Source organism: Mesitornis unicolor, unplaced genomic scaffold (assembly GCF_000695765.1).
Source record: "Mesitornis unicolor isolate BGI_N332 unplaced genomic scaffold, ASM69576v1 scaffold12118, whole genome shotgun sequence".
In the NCBI taxonomy this organism is placed as follows: domain Eukaryota; kingdom Metazoa; phylum Chordata; class Aves; order Mesitornithiformes; family Mesitornithidae; genus Mesitornis; species Mesitornis unicolor.
The window spans coordinates 1-23180 of record NW_010199822.1 but is presented as its reverse complement, the minus strand read 5'-3'; the positions used below and the strand labels follow the sequence as shown (position 1 = coordinate 23180).

The 23180-nt window shown below is 39.1% G+C and overlaps 1 protein-coding gene across 1 annotated transcript in view; it reads left to right on the top strand.

The window, feature by feature from the left end:
* Window positions 1-19795, top strand: part of LOC104544637 (reelin-like) — a gene marked incomplete at its 3' end in the record, with an annotated part of 89624 nt that extends 69829 nt beyond the window's left edge. Inside the window, exons 5-8 of the mRNA XM_010189561.1 lie at window positions 4471-4503; window positions 5708-5786; window positions 14397-14493; window positions 19744-19795. Of these exons, the coding sequence (XP_010187863.1) occupies window positions 4471-4503; window positions 5708-5786; window positions 14397-14493; window positions 19744-19795 (261 nt within the window). The remainder of the gene's footprint in view (window positions 1-4470; window positions 4504-5707; window positions 5787-14396; window positions 14494-19743) is intronic.
* Between the last annotated feature and the right edge of the window lie 3385 nt (window positions 19796-23180).

The following is a 23180-nucleotide window of genomic DNA, read 5'->3' as shown; positions in this document are numbered from 1 at the left end:
GGAAAGACACCAAAGAAAGTAAAATAATGGCTTGAAAAGCTGCATATAATAAATATTTTAGGAGCTAGAGAGATCTTTGAGAACTGATATAAGCTTTTGACTGATTGTATTCTTGCCTTTAATAACATCTTTAATTAACAATATCTTTAACATGTTGATCTAATAGCAAAGTAAATGGAAAATAAGGTAAACTTATTATTGTGCAGACTGATTCATATTTAGTAATGATTTTAGTAGGACAAAAATAATACATTAATAAACAGTAACATAATTGAAGTGGAGTTGGCAAAACATCAGACCTGGCTGCATTGCACTGTAGAACTCAGAAGAGTTTAGGTCTGTGTGAAAACAGTGATGGTGCTGGGAGGAACAGCTCGTGGTGCAAGGGTGGATGCAGCCGGCACTCACATCGCACAACCCTGCCAGCCTTTGCTGCATCGAGTAGTTGTAAAGGGTTAAGGAGACCATGTTCCTGGTGCACTGTGTAACTTTGGACCAGTACTACAGTTTTTTGGAATGAAGACCATGCTGGGAGATTTGTCAGCAGGTAGTTTAGTTCTGACTGACCAGAGAAGAATCTCTGAACAGTAAAACCTAAGAGATGGAAAAGATGAAGGAAGTTGTTCCCTCCTAGTGTTAAATCATTCCTTTCAACACAGTTCCCAGAATTTTATACAATGTCAATTATAGGACTAGGCTTCATTTCTTAAGGAACCACACTACGGTGTGACAGATGTCTCCATATGAAAGTAAATCCTGAGAATTGGCCCAGAGTCTTTTTTATTTGATAACATCTGCCTGAATATTTGTGGAAGACCTTTTAGGCGTGTTTTGTACCTTGTAAATATGGATTTAAGAACACTCTGGAAAACAAAAGCAAAACAGATTGCAGGCTCTCAGGCTTGACCGGAGCAGTATTTTACAGAAGAGAAGACTGGAGTCCAGCGCTGACGCATTGTTTCTTGGCTGATGTGTCAGTGAGAATAATGCAGCTCTCGGACTCTCTCCAGGGGAATGTTCAGCCACTATCATTCAATAGCAACTTTGTTTACCAGTAGAGAGAAATCATTGGCAGGAGTCTAAATAAAAGCATTAATTTTCTTTTTCATCTTCAGCTGCCTGCTAATGACCAGGATATTAGACTTTTTCATAATCTGCAAAATGGAATATACCTCTTTGTACCTCTCATTTGTGATGAATTGATGAGCAATAGATAATGGCTGCTGGATGTTGAACTCTGAGCACGGTGTTTGGGAGCATTTGAGCATTTGTGTTTCTGTAATTCACTTTTCTTTTGTGTTCAAAAAAATGTTCAGGGTTCTAAGAAAAAAAAAGTCTATTTATTTTCCAGTGAGTTTTAAGAATATTTTCTTATGCTGTATTCCTTACCCATCCTTGTACACAGGCTTGGCTCCACAGGTCTATGGAATATGGGAATCAGTAGTGCAAACTGATGTTTCTGGAACACATTTAAATGGCATTATGCTAGCTCTTTTTGTCTGGATGGAGACTAGTCTTGCTTAGCAGTTAACCATTACCATTTTGAATTATGTTGGTTCTTATTTGTTCACTGACATCAGGACCATCATGAATTTTTGCCTCTCTTCTCATATTCCAGCTTCTCTAGCTGAAGGTGATATTCCCTTCCCACTTCTCTCTTATTTCCCTCTCTTCCAGTTTAACCAAAGCAGGGCATATTTTTTGTTGGTTTAACCTTCCAGTAGCCTTACTTCATCCACAGAAAATGTTAACCTTTTACTCCAAAAGATGCCTTCATTCTCCTCTATCCCATCGACACAGAGCCCCACAATGACCCTATTGACTTCTGAATTCCCCATTACTTTCCTCAAGTTTCTCACGCTTCCAGTTTTACTGTGGCCTTTCTCTCTCTGAATCACTTTGTATTGTGCACTTTCTTCTGTGCTTTTCCTTACCAAAGGAATTGCCTTGTCTTACAAGGCAGGGATCCTACATTTCCTTACATTTTCTCATCTTGTATTTGCACATGCCCCTTAGATTGTGAACTGTGTCGAGCTCCATTTCCGTTCTTTGCTTAGTACAATTCATCTCTTATAAAGTTCTGGATATACCTAGGGTGCTATTTAAAAATCAAATAATAAATTTGCTTTTTTTTAAAAGGTACAACTTTCTCATTCCAGCTAAGATGCATTTTGTGGCCACATAAATACTGATTCTAAATTTTAACCATCCAACTGAGTGCCTAAGGAACATCTAAAAGAGTGAATCATGGTTTAAAATATGAACTAAGATGTCCTTTATTCTGAAGTAATGTATAATTCTTTTTAAATTGTAAATGTTTTATATTTCTGCCCTGTATAGCTACTCTGCCCTAAATATTTTTTTAGCTTTGTCGTGTTATGCAAGGAAACTCCATTTGACTTTAGCCACAGTGTATGGCCTACTGCACAATCCATATTGGTTTAAAATTAGTAGTTCTATAAATTCCTGCACCTGGGTCGGGGCAACCGCCGGTATCAACAGAGGCTGGGGGCCCCCCGCCGGTATCAACAGAGGCTGGGAGATAAAGAGATTGAGAGCAGCCCCGTGGAGGGGCTGTACCTTTAGGGGTACTGATGTATGAAAAGCTGGACATGGGCTGAGAAAGCAAACCACAGTCTTTTCTTGTGTCATACCCACCAGTGCAGACCAGTGTCCTGCAGGCAGTGCCAAGTGCTTAATGTGCAATCAGAGCTGTGTTACTACAAGTTTTGTATTGTCATGATGAGAGGTCTTGGCCATTGCTTGAGTCCTTATGAGCATTTCTGCTGGGGAAGACAAGGTGGCATGGATAAGTTTCTTGTATAAAAATGCAGCATGTTAACTACATAAAGAAAAAATATATTTCATATTTCTGCATGTCTGTAATTTCTGTTTAGTCTCAAACTCTCAAGAATGCTTTGCTCTTCACTGCAGTAAGGCTTTCAGTGGTTTTGTGGTTGTTTTCAGTGTTGCCTATATATATATATATATATAAGGTTACTAGATGGAGTAAAAGCTGTCAGTCTCCTAAATTGTAAGTCATTTAAATTAAAGGTTTTTGTCTAAGCTAAATCCAGACTGCTTGCAATTCTTTTCTGGTCTACAGATACCTCAGTTGTTTCTTGCTTCGTCTTTTTAACCACCAACTTCCCCACAAAATTTTGCAATTTCATTACCGAATGTCACGCCTCCATGCAAACCCAGTGTTTAAGGAGAAAACAGGAAGAGAAGAACAAAATTCTTGAGACTTGTGTTGGACTTCCTATTCAAATGACTATGTGAGAGGGCTCTACACAGATTGCTGCATTCATTTTGATGTTTGTTTCTAATCTATTTTTTAATTTGTCAGATGTTACAACAAAAATTTCGGTATTTCAGCATTTTTTTGCAAATATGCTGAAGAAATCCGGAGTACTGATACGATTTAGGTCAGTGCCCCATAAGAAACACAGAATCATCAAAGGATCCTGGCTTCCAAATTTTTTTTTATTTTTTGTTGGTGCTCTGCACAAATTATAGAATACAGCTAGAAATATAGCTGTGTGGGCAAGGTACTGAGAAGCAAAAGAGGTAGCTGCTCCCCAGGAGCTTGTTTTTATGCACGCTCTTTGTCTCAGTGATAGAGGTGTAGCTTACTTTTATTTTAAGATCAGGCAAGGCTGTGGATGTGGTAGCTACCATGGAGTATCTGGCACATGGTGCAGCTACCTCATTGACTTCCCCAGATTTTTTATGTACCCATGCCCTTTCAGATACTTTCTGTTTTCATTTGTGTGGTGTTACACTGAGACTCCTCTTGCAAAGCATTAGGAGAAGGCTACTTAATAAAGTTTTGTCATTCATTTCACACGCTTGGACCCCAAGCAGTGTGTCATTACAATATTGGACTGTTTCTTGGAAGACAAAGACCTACTGGGGAATTAATTCAGAAATTAGGGTGAAAACATGCTTTATAATAAGTGTTTGATTCAGTGATTTGTGGAGTCAATCTGTTGTTACTCTAGGAATACTAGGATACTTTCTCCCAATGATATAGCCAGTAAAATGCTATCCAGTGCAGTATCAATGGTCAAAGTGTGGCATTTTTGCCTCACCTAGTCTATTTCTTCTGTTCAGCCTAATTCCCACAATCTTAATCAGTCCTTGAATTACTGAATCTTAATCCAAATATTTTCTAATAATATCTCATAATCCAAGAGTAGAAGTGGTCTTTCTTACCTTGCTGTACGACCTGTAAATATCTTTCATTTATTGTTGATGCTTATTTTAATTAGAGAATTTTTTTCATTCCTTTTATATTTTTACAACTTTTACTGTGTATAACATTTTTCATAATTAAAATGTCTGGATAGTTGACTTAATAGAACATGCACTGTACAATTTTTTTTATGCTCTGTCGATTTTTAATGCTGCAATTAAGTCCGATCGTAGAAGATATTAATGCATTGTGTGTCTTTTTATTCTCTGCAGCCCCGACAGAAGCTCCCTTACATCCTCACTTAGGTAGGTGATTTGTCATTATTAAAAATTGAATCACTAACTTTATTATAATAAACAATCTGTAAGGTCATATGAAACTAGCTCTGGGGAATTAAAAAAAAGAGACATGAAATTAATTGAGTTATGTCTAATTCTGATTGTTTTTTTTCATTGTGATTTTTATTGCTGTTTATTTATTGCCTTTGAGTCCTCACAGTGCAAGTACATCACACTGCAGAGCTTTTCTTGCCAGCTATGTATTAGAGCATGAGGATCTGTAGCCCCTAGTGTAGGACAGCACCATCACACCAGTGCTGGGTCACTGGGAGGAAGGTGTTGTCCCAGTGCATCTCCAAGGTGCACCCAGGAGCAGGACATCGCTTCTCCTGCTCTCCAAGCAGGGCACGGAGCACGCAGCAGTGCCCAGCTCTGCGCCCATCAGCTTGTGTGTTGCAATCTAGTTAGCCTGGGACAGATACTACCATCTTTGTTCAGTTTGAATGGGAGGTGACAGTGACTTCATTAATTTAATCAAAGTATTTGTGCAGAAGGGTCTGTTTGATACAAATACACCTGCCAAAGTTTGGGGATTTGGGGTTTTTTTGGTCATCATGCATAAATGATACTGCAAATTTAGGGGGAAAGATAGAGCCCAAAGCTTGCAGACCAATGATTAGAAACATTTGCGTAACACAGCTCACAGTTTATATGCCTTACATGAGTTGACCTTTACTGCCAGCTCCACTGATAGCAGCAGAGAAATTCCAACAAGCTCATGGATTTTTCCTTGTGAGTTTTCAGAATGAACCCCCTGCCTACTGGAAATGTAGCACACTCATCACACTCACTAGGACATCTCATGCCTCCTTGTGCCAGTGTTTCCAAAATCTGGATTCAGAGGGATATTTTTCTGAAGATTCCCAAAAAAACTATAGTTTGTAACAAAAGTTCTTAAAACATTTAGTATGTACCTGATGACTGCATATTTTTGTAAACATTGCACTCTGTTGATAGATTGGGAGACTTCTTAATTTTATGTGGTACTGTGGTCCAGAGTAAGTAAAAAAACCTTTAACTGAGAAAACCCTGCTTTAGTAACTACCATACTTTAAAAAGCTGATTTCTTTATTTTACAATGCATTAGACTAGCTCTAGGTAAGGCAACACTCAGGAAGCACTGGATGATTACTCTGAATTTTTTTCATACAGTGCTTTTTTTCCTCTGTAGCTGAAATGCACAGTGACAGCATTATCCTACGAGATGACTTTGACTCTTACCATCAACAAGACTTGAATCCTACCATGTGGTGAGTTTCAAACTTCTGCTTTCCTTTAAATGCATTTGAGCAAATTAAAACATTTTGGTTATTATAATGAAGTATTTGTATTTATTAATTTCTCAATATTTCAGCTCATGTTCATGTAAACTTATGTGTGTCTTTGCTCCATTGGGACCTAAATATATTAGTTTATATTCTAAGCCCATTAAAGTGAGTGATGACTTCTCATTGACTTCAAATTTTTATTTAATCTAAAAATGGAAGGAAGGAGTAGAGCTGAACTAGGTGATTTTTTAGTATAAAGAATTTGATTACTTGAAATCATCATAATTTAATGGAAAAGGTGATGGATTTCAAGAATTAAATTTTGTTTGAAGAATTTTTTAAATTTTTATTTCATGTTCATGTGGTTGTCACAGAATCGCACCAAAATGGCTGCATGCACACAAATAATGAACTCAAACAAGCTTTAATCTGCAACTTAAATTAAGCAGACAAAACTTCATTCACCAAAACAACATCCCACTGACATTTAACAAATACAGGTTCAATATGCTGGTTGGGAATATTACCAGTCACAGCTGATTTAAGAATTCTTAAGTTTTAGGCCAAACGATTCAAAATGTGCACTCACTCACTCACCAAAAAAAGGAGGGCTCTCAATCTCGAGAAGTTACCTGAAGTGGTGTCCAAACTCAAGGGGAGAGTCCCCGACTGCAGACCCGCTGCTCCGAGGAGGACCGACTCAAATGAGTCCTCTGATGGGGTCCCATTTATACCCTGGTCGAATCTGATCTGTGGTCAATACATGGTCGTGTCACCCCCTATTGGCTGAGGACCCCAACTTTCCCACCTTTGACCCCTACTGTGTGGACCAGACATGAGCTGTGAGAGGGGAGGCAGTCCTGGTGCCACCAGGGCCAGAAACTTTAGCACTGCCTTTGTTGGGTCTTTCTGAGGTCTTTAGTGGGGTGGGTGCATCTGCCACAGCAGTGTATATTTCTGGTGTAGCTAACTGTAGTAAAAACTTCATCTAAACTGAAATCAAATGTGTCAAAATTATTCAAAAGTAAAAATTAATTGGAATTAAATACCTTTATCTATTTTTCAGTTGTTGGAAATGTTTAAGGTTGATTTTTTTTTCCTTTTTTTTTGTGGAAGGCAATTTCTTTCAAAATTTATGTATTGTCTAGGAAAGAAAACCCTTCCCTTCCCAGCTCTATACAGCAATTCCCAATTGCTAGGGTTTCTTTCATTCAATGGGTTTCCTGAGCAGGGTCATTCATGTTATCACTGTCTGAAGCAGCAAGCACAGGTTGTTACCATTCTTTAGCCAGTAGATGCTGTTGGAGAATCTCAGGAGTCCACATGCATAATAAGGCAAGTACAATTTAGGACAGGTCAGGTTGAAGCTTTATTAACTCAGATCGTAGCGAGAAAGGACTCGGGCAGCACCTTCCCCTCTGCTCCCCCATTCTCACCAAGGGATTGCAGAGCCCATACACCAGAGTCCGGCCCATACACCCCTTCAGAAAACAGGGAAACAGATGAGGAAAAACAGTTTCAATGTTAATAAAGCCGTGTATCCATCCCTGGAAGGGTTGGACTCCTGAAGTCACTGTTCTAAGGACTAGCAACAAGTAACAGGATAATATGGAGAGTGGGACACCCAAAATTATCTTCACTCAGAAGTGAGGAGTTGGAAACAATTGTAGACTGTTAGCTTTTAGTCAAAAGGAATGTTATTTTAGCAAACATAACTATTAGCCAGATCTCTTAATCTTAAATAATAGTTTTACCACCACAATAATCACAGTGATTGAGTACCATTTCACATGATATATGTACGTACATCACAAAAGAGGAAGTTATAGGTCTCTTACAGTACAAAACAGATTCTGTTCTGTGTGGTGAATATATCTGCTGGTCGTACTATACCCAGATAATGACAGTCTTAATGATAATGATAATTTATCAGTCTTAACATGAAGTTTTGAAGGTATCATTTTTTTATATGAGACTGTTACTGAGTTTTCTATTCCTTCCAATCATATTTCATAAATATAACTGATTTTATTGATTTGATTAAAACAAGACACAGAAATATTTTACTGGGTTAGTTTACCTTGTTCAAATAAGTTATTGACAGGCATTTTAGCAGTTACCTGCATTTGTTAGTTAGGAATACATATGTTCTGTGAAATCAGACTTCATTTTCCTTTTTATTAAGGCCTGTCACAGTTTTCCATCTGTGCAGGTCTTTCACAGTTTCACTACCTTATGTAAAAAGATTGTGGTTTATGGAATTTTATGGATATTTTTCTTTTGCATATACTTATTGTAATATTTTCTTTAATATGTGCCTACTATTTTTCCTCCTTTTGTTCCTTTTGTATCATCTCTTTAAATGTTTTTCTGGACAGATGCATTAAGGACCTGGAATACTATAATATAAAAAACTCTCTTTCTTTATGGGAATGAATAGATCAAGGACTCTTAATGGGTTACAGAATAGCTGCCAAGGTAGATAGCTTTAGCAGCAGTGTGTTAAATGGACTTGAGTGGAAAGAAATGAGAGGAGCCATTATTTCCCTGCAGATGTCTCATAACTCACGGAGAGCCTGTCTGTTGGGAGCCTCTGTAATTTATTTATCCATTGCACTCTTATCTTTAAATTCATCCTTGCCTTATAGAAGTCTCAATAGAGAAATTTCGGACTAAAAGAGCTCACAGTCTCCTGCTCCTTTTGTCCCTGAGATTTGGATTTGACCACCCTGGAATAACTGTGACCCACCTTGGTTGGTGGGTCAGTGCACAGAGGTGTGTGCTGGGACAGAGTCCCAGAAGTCATGACAATCCTGAGACGGATTTTCCTGTAGTAACACCAAAAAGCCAACATTGTCAGCAATGCTAAACAGAAGTAAAGCACAAATAAAAGAAAACTGTAATGAGGTGTCATGAGCTTTTCTGCATAAAGGATTTCTACAGTAGCTCTGCCTCCAGCGAAGACCCACTTAGTGGCAGAAAGCTCATTCTCATTTGATTGTCTACTGGGACTTAAATCAGGGATTATTAACAGTTTACACCATCCACCCTAAAATTGCATTTTTTTCCCCTGACAGCTGCTAAAATCCCATCTTTACCACAGACAATTGCGGTAGCTGCTGGAACAGCATTTCCAGCCCTGCTCAGTCCTCAGTCTCTGTGCTGGGAGCGTGTGGCAGCGGCTGCCTTGTGCGCAGTGATACTCCAGCGGTGCCATGCCACCAGGGCCCGGTTAGATTAAACCACTCTAATAATTTCTGAAATCATTATTTGTGTAAAGATGAAAAGAGAAACATTTGTGTTTTCCTATGATCTTTTCTTCCCAAATCCTACATAACACTGGCCTGGATGTGATTAATATTGTACCCCTCCTCCTGATCCCCTTTCTGGCATCTGCAGCTCTGTTGGAGCCATACAGTCCAAGCGCAGAAGCAAAGCTTTCTATAGCCTCTGTGTGTGTCTGATTTTATGAGTCCCAGCAGATTCTGTGTGTCTCTCCATTGCTGGGAGAAGCCTCAGATCAAATAACTATTTTGCACAAGGGCACTGTATGATTTCAAGAGTGACTGCTGTTTTTTATGGATTTCTGCTCTTTCAAATGCATTGGAAGACACATCCTACCCAGCAACCATATGCTTCTTCGGGGGCTCAGGAGGAGGGAAGAAGTGGCTACGAGTGTTTCTAGAGCTGCAGGGAGAGGAGAAAGGGAAGGTTGGGATGGGGCTCTTTGAAAACAGAAAAATCACAGCATCTAGGAAGGGGTTCCTGACCTAAATCACAGTTTGGTGACTGAAAGAAAACAGGAAAAACTGCTAAAGAGGGAAAGTTCAAGAAGAAGAGGAGATAATGGGAGAGGACACATAAGGAGAAGGAAGTAGGGAGGATTTCTGTGCTGGGAATGCAGAAAAAGGAGCATGTCTCAGCTCTCACATTTTCTTGGGTCTCAACCACTTAGTTTTCTTATGTGGTTTGCTCAACTAATTTTTATATTCTTTTCTTCCAGCATTCAATCATGTCAGAATATTATTATTTTCTAAGTCCCCAACCCGTAGGCACAAACCTGCTAAAGCAAAGATTTCCTGATTTCTTCAGTCTCATTTGCCACCAACCTTACAAAGACCCCTTTGGCTTGTGAAATAACTATGCTTCACATGTTGATAAATGTCCAATGTATTTTATGTCTAACATATATTATATTAACATGCTGTGGAAGTTAAGGTTGGTAAGTGACTCCCACTCCATGGTAAACATAGCACTGATGGACATGCCAAGCGGTTCACAGCTGACTTACAGAGCTAACTAGTAATGTTTAGTGCCTTTTCCAATTAAAAGTCTAATAGTACAGGTCCATGAAACTTGCTGAAAACTGGCAGGAGTGTGTCAGTTCAGATAGCTCAGGAACCATGGAGGTACTTGATTTCCTCTGGAGGGAAAGGAAATCTGCACCGTGTACCACATGCCACGGAAGGGCCAGGAAACGGCTGGAAGAAGAAGAGGTCCAGTATGGGTGGTATCTGGAAGACTACCTAGGTCGTTTCTGTGACCATCTTACCTCCATGTAACCTCATAAAATTGCAGAAGAGAGTATAAAAAGGTGCTATACTAAACTATACGATACTATAAGAGCTAAACTATACTACACTATAAGAACTAAACCAGGCCAAACCATAACAAATCTAGAAAAAATATCCTGTTTGAGCCTATGATTTAATGTAGAGACAAAAAGCCAGGGGAAGAAGATGCATATATTAGTGAAGAAGAGATGCTGGCATTAAGGTATGTTTCTGCATAAAGCAGTTTTAACAGTAGGGCTGTAGACAACAGGGGATTCAGTACATTTAAAAAATAAAGACTCTGTACAGAAGCTTGTTGCTGGCTAAACTTTCCTTCCCAACTTGATGCCATGTTTCATTCAAAGCCTATCAGCACTCCAAACAGCAGTCACTTTCAGAAGACATACTCTTCAAAGACGACATGAAGAAAAGCTGAGCATTTAAAATCAATCAGTAAGAAACAGTTCCATCACTTCTTCATGGCATATGAGAAATGAAGAGGTACAGTGATATTTCCAGTAGCAAAGAGTTAGAGGAGAGCTTTGTGACAAGAGAGAGAAGTCCTAAAGTGGTTTCCAAATTGCACTAAAACTGTGAGATTAAACTTCAGAAAGATTTATGTTTAAAAATCTCTTGGCAGTTTGAGATGTTTATCGTCTTTATAGTCCAGACATCACAAAAGACATCAGTCAATATAATGTCCAAAAACTCAGGTACTGTAGAGGGAAACGAGATGACAAATAGGCATGAGGAAACGGCAGATGTTTCCCCTTCAGCAAAGTGAAGAACAATAACAGAGAGAGGTGGGACTCTCCGAGCCAGAGATGAGAGTGATGGCAGGTCTGCAGAGAAGACTTCCAGATGAATATGACACACGTCAACACTGGCACTGAGTACCAGCTGTGAGGAGAAAGCTGAAGTTATTTTAATGTGCTAGGATTTTAGACCAGACAGGTGAGAAAGATAATGTAAAAGGCTGCACCCAGCCAGGACAATTAATACTGTCTCCTGTTTGTATAAATGGAAAAGAAATTAACCTTCCTGTCTGTACTAGGAGAGGAGCAAATTGGATCATTTCTAAACACGTAACACTATGACGATGATCTGAGGAACAGCAGATCAATTATCTTACTCTTCATGCATTCCTGTCAAGCGAGTGAGCAATTTATTGTCAGAGGTAGTGCATTTCAAAGAAAGCACAAAGGTTTGAATCAGGATTACCAGCAGCCATCCAACTTCTTATGAGGAGTCATCCTTAGAAAGGATGAGTGGTGATGAAACAGCTGCATTAGAGGGACAGTGTTTCTGGATTTCCAGACAGTATTTCATAGACCACTTTACAGAAGCAGAATAGATGAACATCTGATTCATTTTGTATTCATTGAATGATGAGAATTACAAAATTTCAATATCCTGTGCATGATGTAATGTGATCTTTCATGTGAGATTAAGTGGTCCCTACATAGTATTCATAGGCAAAGTTTTCCTGCCATATCTGTCTCTCCCTGCACGTATCAGGAGTTCAGGCAGATGCTCCCCTGTAAAACTCCAAAATGTAGGGGCAGATAATGAAAATAATGCTTGTAAACAGCCAGAATCCTGCAGGATTCCATGTATTCTTCTAGTTCCTATCCCTCTGTTCTTCTGTTATCAATTTAGAGATCAAGTGAAATTTAGATAGCAACAAAACATGTCCTCTGTGAACTCTGTTTCCTTACTTTCTCTTAAAGTATAATTCCATTCATTCACACCTCTCTTTTTGCCCTAGATTGAGAAATAAAATTATAGGCTGACTGTGGCTTCTATAACTAAATATTAACTCACTGAAGTCAATAGGAACTACATTACTTTATTAGAGGATTTAATTTTGCTGCTTTAATTCAAAATCCTAAACGCTATCAGTGTGAATTGCTGAACTTTATTGACATGTTCGTACAGGAAAAAAACTCAGGGATTTTTAATGTCTGACTTTGATTTGGGAACTGGAGCTGAACCTGACCTTTAATAACATCTCAGAATGAGAAACTGGGAAAGTGGGAACAAGGCATTCATCTTTGACTTCTGTAATGGACTTGGGCATAAGAAAGCCAGTCTCGTGCTGAATTCACCCAGGACCAACTGAAGAGACCCAAAATAACAAGTGTGATCAATTATTCACCACATCTATGCATCTGGAAACCTAACATCTATCGCTCAGCAGAGCATATTGTGCAGGGTATTGTACATTGCCCAGAGTTAACCCATTCTGCCAGAAGTTACCCATACTTTGCTGCTCTGGGAAGCCACAGGAGTGGTGAGGAACCCCCGTCCACCGTGGGAGCAGAGCAGGAGGTAGCTTCATTTACTTAAACACATACTTCAAAAATTATTTTAAACTTTATTTCTGATCACTTCCTGGGTTCACAGGAGGCCATTGTTCCCTGCTCAGACCTTTTGGGTACATGGCCTCGCAGGGAATAGCTGTCCCCACCCTGTGGGGTAGTTGACAGTGCTGCCAACCTATTCCTGACAATGCAGCTGGAAGTGTCACTTGACTCTCCAGGACCATGTTGGGCTCCTGGTTTTCAGAATCTCAGGAATAGAAAAATCCTGCTCCAAGCAGTTTACAGAAAGACTTGCATAGGTTTAACACAACATTTGTTAACGAAAAGACAAACAAGCAACATAAATTAGGAAAAGAGGTGGAAAAGCCCCAAGAAAATTAGTACAGAAATCAACTATGCATTGATAATATGTGTCAGTTATCTATAATCAACTACCATAATTGAAAACTCTACCATATATGTTGACAGCAAGTCCCAATTTTCTTGATATTTCTTCCTTTCCATCTGATTTCCTGTAAGATCTGCCATCCGTAAATTAGCCAGAGAACGAACAGATAGAAGAAAACCAAACCTTTGCATACTACTAAGCTACATTCGGGCTGTGTATATGGGAATGCGAAGCACTCTATGTGAGAGGAGTCAAAGAAAAAACTGTCTAAACACCCCTTACATAAGTCCATTGCACTTAAAACTCTAAAGACGCCAGCTATTAAAGTACAAAAATAAGCAAGAAATAAGAAGCTTTGGAGTGAGTTCACCCTTGCTTACAATGGAGTTGCTCCGGAAGCAAATGTTTGCCTATGGGTTTGATGTTAAAGCTGAGCTTTGAATGCCCAAAGGCAGTGTTGGTCAGCCCCATTGCAGGCACTTTGTCAGGGGCTGGGAGCATCTCCAAAATTTTTTTTAAATCTGCTACTCATGCCAAGAGCCGACACTCTGATCCTTGAGGGTGAGGGAGAGAGCTTTTTCCCTCTGCTCCGCAATCAGGCTGCCCACAAAGTCCTTCCTATTAAATTAAGAAATATCAGAAGAGGTGCAATTAGTTAGCTCAGCAGCACTTACCAGCCTCTCTCAGATTTTCTTCATACTTTTTCCCCTAAAAGGTGAACAGAGTGGCAACTCTCTGTTACTAGGAATACAGGATATGACAAATACAAATAGAAAGCAGCAGCAAGGCCTGTCTTACAGCAGCTGGCCTGAGGGAGCCTCTTGGTGCCCAGTTTCAGGTAGGGCCTGCAGCCTTGAGGGCTACCCTTTGGGGTAGATAACACTGTGGGCTGGACTGGGGCTGACCCTGACCCCTTCTCCTGAGCTGTTCTGTATGGTAACTCCGCAATGGTGGGTTTACATGTGGTACATCAAATGTGCAGTAAAGATTTTGGAAGAAGAGTAACTTCAGGAAAAATTATACGTGTAAGAGTTCAACTTGGTTTCCCATGGTGTGATGTCTTGCAGTTAATGATCAGGGACACTCCTTTTTTGGGAGTGACAGTGTACAGAGAGCAAGTACTTATTCTCAAGGGGATATTTCCAGAGGCAGCTCTGGTGCATCATACGTACAGTTGCTCTTTATGTCCAGCCCCATGAAAACAAAACAGTCGAATCTCTTTGAGTGCCAAGACGTAACAGTCTTATTTTGCAGTTTGAAAGGCTGATGTTGTCTCAAATGTATAGTTTCTGTTTTCTGTTTTGAACACAGTGTGTTCTTCCTCCAGGTTTGAATGCAGTAACTGTGAGGTTGGAGAGCAGTGTGGTGTGATAATGCATGGCAATGCTGTCGCTTTCTGCGAGCCATATGGTCCCAGAGAACTGGTAAGTGAAGGCTGGCTCCTCTGCTGGGGCTGGGGCTGCAGGCTGGGAATTGTGGCTGTCTCGGCTCCAGAGATGGCCTTAAGCAAGGTGATAGAGCCATAGAAGAGCACCCCAGGAACATCCCGGTGCTTTAAACTACAGATGCTAACCAAAGGTTATTGCAATAGTTTGCAAAGGAAAGTCTCTTGATCCAGTGTGCATCCAAGTTATTTAAATTACCTATAAAAGACTGGAAAGGCAAGGAAATAGAACTGTGTTGTCAAACTGGCATCATTCTCTTTTTATTTCTGACAGTGAAACAGAGAAAAGGTTCATTTTTCTTCTCTGATTTTATTAGCTGTGTCCTGGTTTTTTTTTTGTTGCTGTTGACAAATGTTAATTTGGTTGTAAAACATCACTGGTGAACATCCTACAGACTTAACTGCAGCCTGGGGCAAGCACCTGCCAATCAGGAACATGTATGTGACAAATTGAGTCATGATGAAGGGGAGAGAATTAATTTCATTGGGGGTAGTTTGGTCAGAAAATTGCTTTAAAAAATAACATGGTGCCTTTTGCATTAACTTGGGATCATCTGGGTGTGGAAAATGAACTGAAAGATATATAACCAATGCCCACATGCTGATGCTGAGCAGATAGCTGCAATGATATACATGAAATGGGAGTTTTGGAAAGAACTGAAAAATTGAAAGAGCAGCTCAAAGCTGCTGTAATTCAAAATCAATTTTCATGTTTTCAACAGTCTTCTGAGTGGAGGAAGAGCCTCATTAGAGCTATTTGAAGAGCATACATGGAAGAGGGCCATAAAATAGAAGTGGTTTTGACCAGGCATCTTCTCTTCATTTCAGACACTGACAATTCTATTAACAGGGTTAATTTTATGTCCTTAACTGAGACCGAAATTCCACAGATTCAATGTAGATATTATTGGTGTGGCGACTGAAAGTCATAAACACATATAAAACTAATTCAGAGGTTTTACGGATAAAACAGAATTTCAGTCATTTCCCTCACAGCCAGCTCCAGCCAGGGAATCCTGACAGGGATGCTAAATTGCCTCTCTGCTACTTTGAATCCTATTTGAATGTACTATGCTTCATTAACTGCCTGGAGAAGAGATGCATTGTTTTATGTCCTGTGCAAAAATGAAGTTACACCACTAGGATATTTTTCCCAGTTTTTAAACTCATTTTTAGTTGCAGTATTGAGCATAGGTAACACTCTTTGAAAACAATCTATTTATGACATTTAGCAAACCCAGGGTCCCAGCTACCAGGGCTTTGAAATGCCATTAATTAGCTGTCTTCTCCCCGCTGATATGTAATTTAGACTATCCTTAGTAATCATGAATTGGCTTCAAAATGCAGTGTTGGACTGTGTCATATTACCATGTGGTAAAATAGCACTACCATGGCATCAGGAACTTGGAAAAATTTTATTATAATTCCAAAGCGGTGTGATTAAATAATCAGCTGAAAAAATCATCATGCTTATAAACAGTTAGCAGCCTAATAATGAAAGTGTTTATAAATATTATGGCAGTGTTGCAGAAAAATCAAATCCTTCTGAAAGAACATGCTAATGGATGAGCACATGCGTTTTGGATGAGCACAGGGAGGTGTTTGTGCCAGAGGTCTGACCTAGTTTTATTCTTTAATATGGACATTGGTTTAAACCTTTATTTTCTGAGAACCAACCTGTTTCTGATTTGTAGTCAGGTTTTGGAGATTTCACAACATATTTCTTCGTGTTACAAATTTTAAAGCCTGTTTCCTTTCTCTAACCATTACGCATATTTATTCCATCATCTTTACTACATGAGTCCCAATCTGTCTCTGCTTGAAATGGTTCTTGAAATCTCTGTTCCTGTTCATGGCTCCTAGTGACACATTATTGCTTTAAAATACTTAGTCAAGAAGAGTTGAATTTGCAGAATGTATTATATCAACAGCTGTGACAGCTGCTGTTTGCTTCCTTGACCACCCTCTCCTCTCCCAGAAGCTGCCTGTTACTACAGACAGAGGGTTTTTTAATGCCAGCTGTCTGTTGGTGAGAATTTACCACTGGCAAAATCCTGCAAAGATGTATAGGGCCAGAGATGTTGCAAGCAAAGGAAAATAGCTACTAAAGGCACCCTACCAGCGTCTGAACTTTGTAGTCCTTTGCAGAACTTTGCAAAAAGTTTTTAGTAAGTCCAATGCTTTTTTTCTAAAACATTACTGAAATTATTCACAACATAATCTCTTTTAAGTCTATGTGAATGCCTCTTCTGTGATAACTGATACATTTCTTGGTGATATGAACCACTGAACATTGAGCATTCAAATTAAAACTTGCACAACGTAATTAATTGAATGTAAACTAATATAATAGGTACTCATAACTCAAGTCAGAAAGCACTTTAGTATTTGGCATGATAAATGTGACACCTAATACTGAATTGATCCTGACAGAATGGACTTAAATGGGGATGTAACTGCATTTTCAAAGGAGTTACATAAATGCGGCTTCCCTATTTTTGTTTAAAGATTAAACTTACTTGTTACGAATATTCCAAAGAAAGGAAATCTGTGTTTTAAGTAAATGTTATGTACAGATTGTGCCAAATTTTCAGGTAGTTTTTAAAGTTGCTGTTTGAGATTATGGTGAAGCCTTGGAAATCTGTTGCACTGAATCTTAGTTCACAGATCATTAATAGCTGTGACAAATGTCCTAAATTTCCATGCACCTTCCTGAAGCACATGTAGTCTTGTTATCAGCTAATCTTCAGTGCATTTCAGTGAAGATCCCATTCTTTATAAGAAGTAACTCTCTCTGTGTAATATGTATGTAGAAAAGAAACAAAACACACCAAAACCTCATGCCAACTCATGCAGGTCTCCATCCACTATTTTCAAAGGCATCATTTCACGAATACTTCAACTGGGTGCATGCCGCCACTGGAAGAAGTCCAGACCCTTTGGCTGTTCTGCACCATTGCCTGTCCCTCCTGCTATGTGGAGAGATAGTATCCATATGAGCATTGGTGGGCTTCATGGAGAACCACACCGGAAAGTGAATCCAAATTAACTTGCAAAGAAAACAGACTGATAGTTTCGCAGAAGTAATCTACTTGAGCTGATTTAACATGCAGCTACCCAAAAGCTAATGTTAGTACGTGGAAGAGAGTGAAGGGAGCTATCACCTAGGAATTCATTAATTATATACATTTGCATATATATTTACACACATTCTGAATATACATTTGCAAAGATATGGAAATGGTTTTGAAAGGCTCCAAAGACAGAAAAGCCAATATAGGTGACTGAGAGATAACATTTGTTCTGTGTCAATGGAGTCATAAATAACAGTCACTAAATATCTGCATTTCAGTTTAACTTTTGTTCAGTGTCATGCAGCGATGCCAGAGTAATAAGGGACTTCAGACATGAGAGAGATCTCTCTTACCAGTTTTCATGTTTATCAGCATAGTAGATAATTAAAGAGTGCAGGAATACCTGATGATGGAAGAACCTCTGCTTTCACTATGTGGCTCAGGGAAATGATGCAGAAATTATACTGTTCATCATTACAGTATGCTGATAAAATTGCCTTTGTAATACTGCCATAATTAATGGGCACTTGAAAGAACACACCATCTTCCAAGTCATTAAGTCTAATCTTTACTTAGGTGCTGGCCTTTTTAGAAAATGTCAGTTTAGTGTCCATGAGCTTATATGTTTATCTGTATTTTGCTGATTACTACTTTTTTCATTCTTATCTACTATTCTGTTTCCTCTACATCACTCATATAAGCAAAGCAGTAGAGTCATTCAAGTCCTCTGGGTGCTCCACTTGGAGCTGCCTCCATGCAGATGCCCAGCTGAGCTCTGGTGGACAGTGCCTGCAGGCCCTGGCATTGTACGTCTCGGACTCAATTTGCTGAGAAGTTTGACTTCTCTGTGGCATATCCACATCATGACATGGTGCATGGATACAGATCACAAGAAGCACATCTGATGAAAGAGTCTGTCACTGCTTTCATGCGAAATGACAAAAAATATTGGTGTGTAGGATCTGACATGGAAGGACAGATCAAAGGTCTGGAAATCTAGGATGCAGGCATCACTGGCAACAATATCAGATGAATTTATTTAAGGTGTTTGCTGTCCCTTTTCTTCCAATTAGATGACTTCTTTTACAATTGTGTAAACTTACTGTTTGGCCAACTCATGTCTTTTTTCCTTTTCTCTTTTGATCTAATGTTGCCATTGTCTTTCAGATTGTACATTTTTCCTTCTTCAATGTAGCCTGTAAATTCTGCTTATAATGATAACTTATATCTTTGTTAGTTCTTTTGCTAAAGTGAATGAACCAAACTTTGAGTGTGCTCTTTTTGGGGCAACCCTCTCTTTGATAAAATAACCAGATGAGGCAGTATTTTTAGGCAGTTCTTCTGCTTTTCTTCTAATGTAGCAGTATCATTAAGTCCAACTTTCAAAATGAATTGAAAATAAAAAAGTGTCCATCACAACACTTTAGTGCTTTTTGTCTTATGACATTTTCAGGAAAACAGTCCTAATTTGAACTACTGAAATATGGGGGCATTGAAAGAAGGGAGGAAGAAAGGCCTCAAAGGAGGAGAGTGCACTGAATACAGAGTGAGCTGCTCAGTGTCTTCTGCTTGTTTCTAGGTCTTGATAGGAAGCCAATAGTCTGTAGATGCTACTGCAGAATTTAGTTCTATATATATTATGCAGTATCACCAAGGTTTTGTTTGCTTTGTTGTTAAAGACTTAGGTTCTGTTATTCCCTCTTAATATTTTATTTTATTATTTTAAATTTACTTAATGTTATTTTCATTATTTATTTATGATCATTTTTTGTTTTTGCTCTGTGCTGAGAGAAGTGAGACCATTGTGTATTTACAGATTTATACTAAGCTGAACATAAACCACAGAGTTCATTTTTTCAACCTTCTAAACACTGGTGAAGTGCCAGTGTTTCACGTAAATGTGCTTGCTTTGTAGACATTAATGGGATGAAAGAAAAAAAATCCATCTTTGACACATGATAAGATATCAATAATCAAAATGACATAACAGAAATGTCCATGATCACTCAGCCTGAAAGGGTTGGCGATTAATAGTTTTATACACCGGAGATCTAGGTATCCAGAGAGTTTCCATGCTTTCAAAGAAAAACAAGTGATTAATGTACTGTTTTGCCAGTCTAACGCAATCTCTCTGTTGTTTGCTTTTCTTCCTGTAGACCACCACTGGCCTTAACACAACTACTGCATCCGTCCTTCAATTCTCTCTTGGTAAGTTTAGCTTACTCTTTCACCTGAGAAAGTGTAAAAGTCATCACAGCAAGGGAAAATGGCCATTAAGTTCAGGTTTACCTTTCTGGTCGATGTTCTACTAGACATGGGGGATTAAAAAATATTTTAAAAACTGCAGCACATTTATCCACTTCCTAATCTAAACTTTGGAAAGGAGAAACTCCAGTGGATACGCTGATGATGGGAGGCATAGTCATGTTTGGGTTTTGGGGTTTTTCACTTTTTTTATAACCTGACGGATAACATTATAATCTCTTGCTCTTCCTCTGTAGTGTGATTTCTGTTTCTAAAAAAAAGACTTTTTTAACATTTTAAACTCTTGATATATTCAAAGTTACGGTTGGGTAGTACTGTTTTTAACACATCTGTACAAACAGAATAGGTAGGGGAAACCAAAACTAAATGCTGTTTAGTTCATATTATCAACACTGTGGTTGTATGCTGTATTGCTTAGAAAACCTGCTGTAAGTTATTGCACATTTTCACTGTGTAGTTGTTATTATGGCAAAAGTTCTGGCTTGGGCTGTGGGCAAATTGAGAACACAATTTGTTAACTCATATCTCAGCGTTCAAAATATGAAGGAAAAGTGGGTTTATGATCTAAATGGTTCAATAAAAAAGCAAGCAGGAAATGTATCCTGCTTCCTCTGTGGAGCCCTTGATATGTGCTTCTAAATCATATTCTTATTTTTAAAAAAGTAATTCTCCAAAAGTATTTCAGCAGACCTGCGATTAAAGTCTGGAAATCTCAGCTGGAAATAAAAGCCATCAGGTAGCTTGGCAAGCAGCTTGACTTTTTCTAGTGGATTGGAAATAAAAATCCTAGAAGGCTCAGAAATACAGCATTTAAATTTGTTTTTACCTGAAGTTGTTCATTTGACCATTTGAGATCATCATTACCTGTCACTCTGCAATTGACTGCAATGTTATTAGTCCTAAGGATGGATATCTCTACCCTTTATTTTGAGTTACTGTTTTTAAAAGGACAGAAAAATGGCTATTGCCAGTGAACTGCAAAAGGGTGCAGACTCCTAGAAGTTTCAAAATTAGACTTAAGAGTTCACTGGTAGCCTTTGTTCCTATCAGCTGGGGGAGGCCGTATAAAAAAAGGGTAAGAACAGGCTAAGTAGGAAATATGCTATATGACAGGATTGTCATGAATATATCATAAAAATACCTTAACCTGTACCAGTAGGAACCAGTAAAATCCTCAGTACAATGGAGCAGGAGAGGGGTGGATGCACATCTGAATAAATCAGATTTTCATCCTGAAGTTCAAAATGTATCACATTTCCCCATGTGCCTGTGTTGAGTTTGAAATACAGTGCAGATTGGTTTTGTAACTGATAAAAACCAGCATGAGCTGGGGAACTGCTGCTGAGCTCAGCAGTACTTGACTTTAGAATCATAAATCTAAACTAGGCATTTGCCAGTTTCCAGCTTATTCCCCAATGTCCGATTTAATCATAACCCTATTTAGGGATTCATCCAAGGGAATTGCCTTTTTTAAAGAATGTTTAACACTTTCTATCAACTGCAGAATAGCTTAAACTGTAATCTTTTGAGGATATCTTTATCTGTCATATTGCTTTGGCCACATTAAAGTGCATATCCTTTGATTTCTCTCACCACAAATTATCAGATGGAGTTTTGTATTTGCAGGTATATAAGCAGATGAGGACTGGGAAATGAAGCAGAAAAATGGCCCTGATTTCACCATAAAACCCAGATCCTTTTGAACTGTATGGTCAGGAAGGGCAACACTCCAGTGAATTTTTCATTAGTTGATATTCTGTGTAGTTTCCTTCATGTGCCACCTATTTGGTAATCTTGCCCTTTAAAGGGCAATGGGATTGAAAAGGTGCACTTAAGATGAAGCCTTAATTAGGATGAAAAGGTAATTCGTAAGACCACCATTCAGCACACAGGGTGACATTAATGTTCAGTATCCTTTCCTAATGAGAGCGACTGGTCTGCCATGCAGCATTCACTCAGCGCTGGGGGCATTGCCTTTTGGTCCAGGGCTGGGATGATGTTTACATTTATACACTCTCTGCCCAAGCGTGCAGAAAATTTCAGTTACTTTGGATGTCTTAGTCATCTGTGACTACATTTCTCTGAGACCAAACATAAGTGAAAGACAAAGTCTAGCAGTTTCCTTAATGTTCAGTGGGATTGTTAATTGAGATACTTAAAGTAATGCCTTTGGGCTCCCTCAGGCCAGAAAATCTAATTCAACAGCTTGGGATTGCAGGATATTGCACAAAAGCCTCCAGACTCAGCTGCCACACAATGTTAGTCTGATTCATTAGCTGAAATATTCTCTGTTTCTCACTACAAAGCTCCAACATTTCCCCTTAGCTACATCCCTGGACTACTCCAGGGATGAACATGATCTGGTACTTGCGTAGGCCACTATGATGGAAGGTGACTCATAGTACCAAGAGGTTAGCAGGCAAGCTAAAACACAGAAAGAAAGAGAAATCTCATAAGGAGAAGAGGAAAGGTTTTAAGGGAGCGATGCCAAGGCGCGAGTTTTGCAAGCAGTTCTGCTCAAGCATTGTTCCTTGGGTGTCCTCTTCAAGCATATGCTCCCACGGCTGTGGTGCGTGTGGGCTGTGCATGCTCTGCGTGGGTGTTCAGCATTGGCAGGCTCTTGCTATCCCTCCTTCCTCTGCAGTGCCTCTGAGTCAAACACCAAGCTGAAGCCGAAGGCACTGTGATCAGTATCAACACTCAGCCTATCCCCCAGGGCAAGTGTACCTCTTCTGGATGCCAGGAATTCGGGTGGCACCACCACTGACCTAACAGAAAGGCATTTCAGAAGACTGCATTAAGCACAAAACAAAAGAAAGATAACAGTTAACTTTTCCTGATATAGCATAGGCATGGACACTGATGGGTCACAGAAACTCTGTGACAGATACACATTTTCCTAGGACTTGCCGCAGTTCTTATAGTTCAGATTTAAAGTGGCAAGACCACAGCATATTTGAAAAAGTTGGAGTGTATGTGCGCTATGACAAACGAAACACCTTACAAGAAACTCAGTATGATGCAGAAAAACTGCCTGCAATAAATAAAATAATAAAACCCTGTCCCTAAAGTTCAGATGGGCACTGAGGGTACTGCTGAGCTGGCAAATAAGCTGTCGCTCTCTGAAAGCATTATTTGCAGTTAACATGAAAGACTTGAAGATGCAGGATGCATGAGCAAAGGGGATCTTCAGCGCCTGGAGAACCAATGGTCTTGACACTGGAGATTCTTTAGGTATTTTTGCTGCATGGATCGCATGGTTGGTTACTGCTAGAAAAAATACTTGACATGAAGCAAAACATATATCACAGAATCACAGAATCACAGA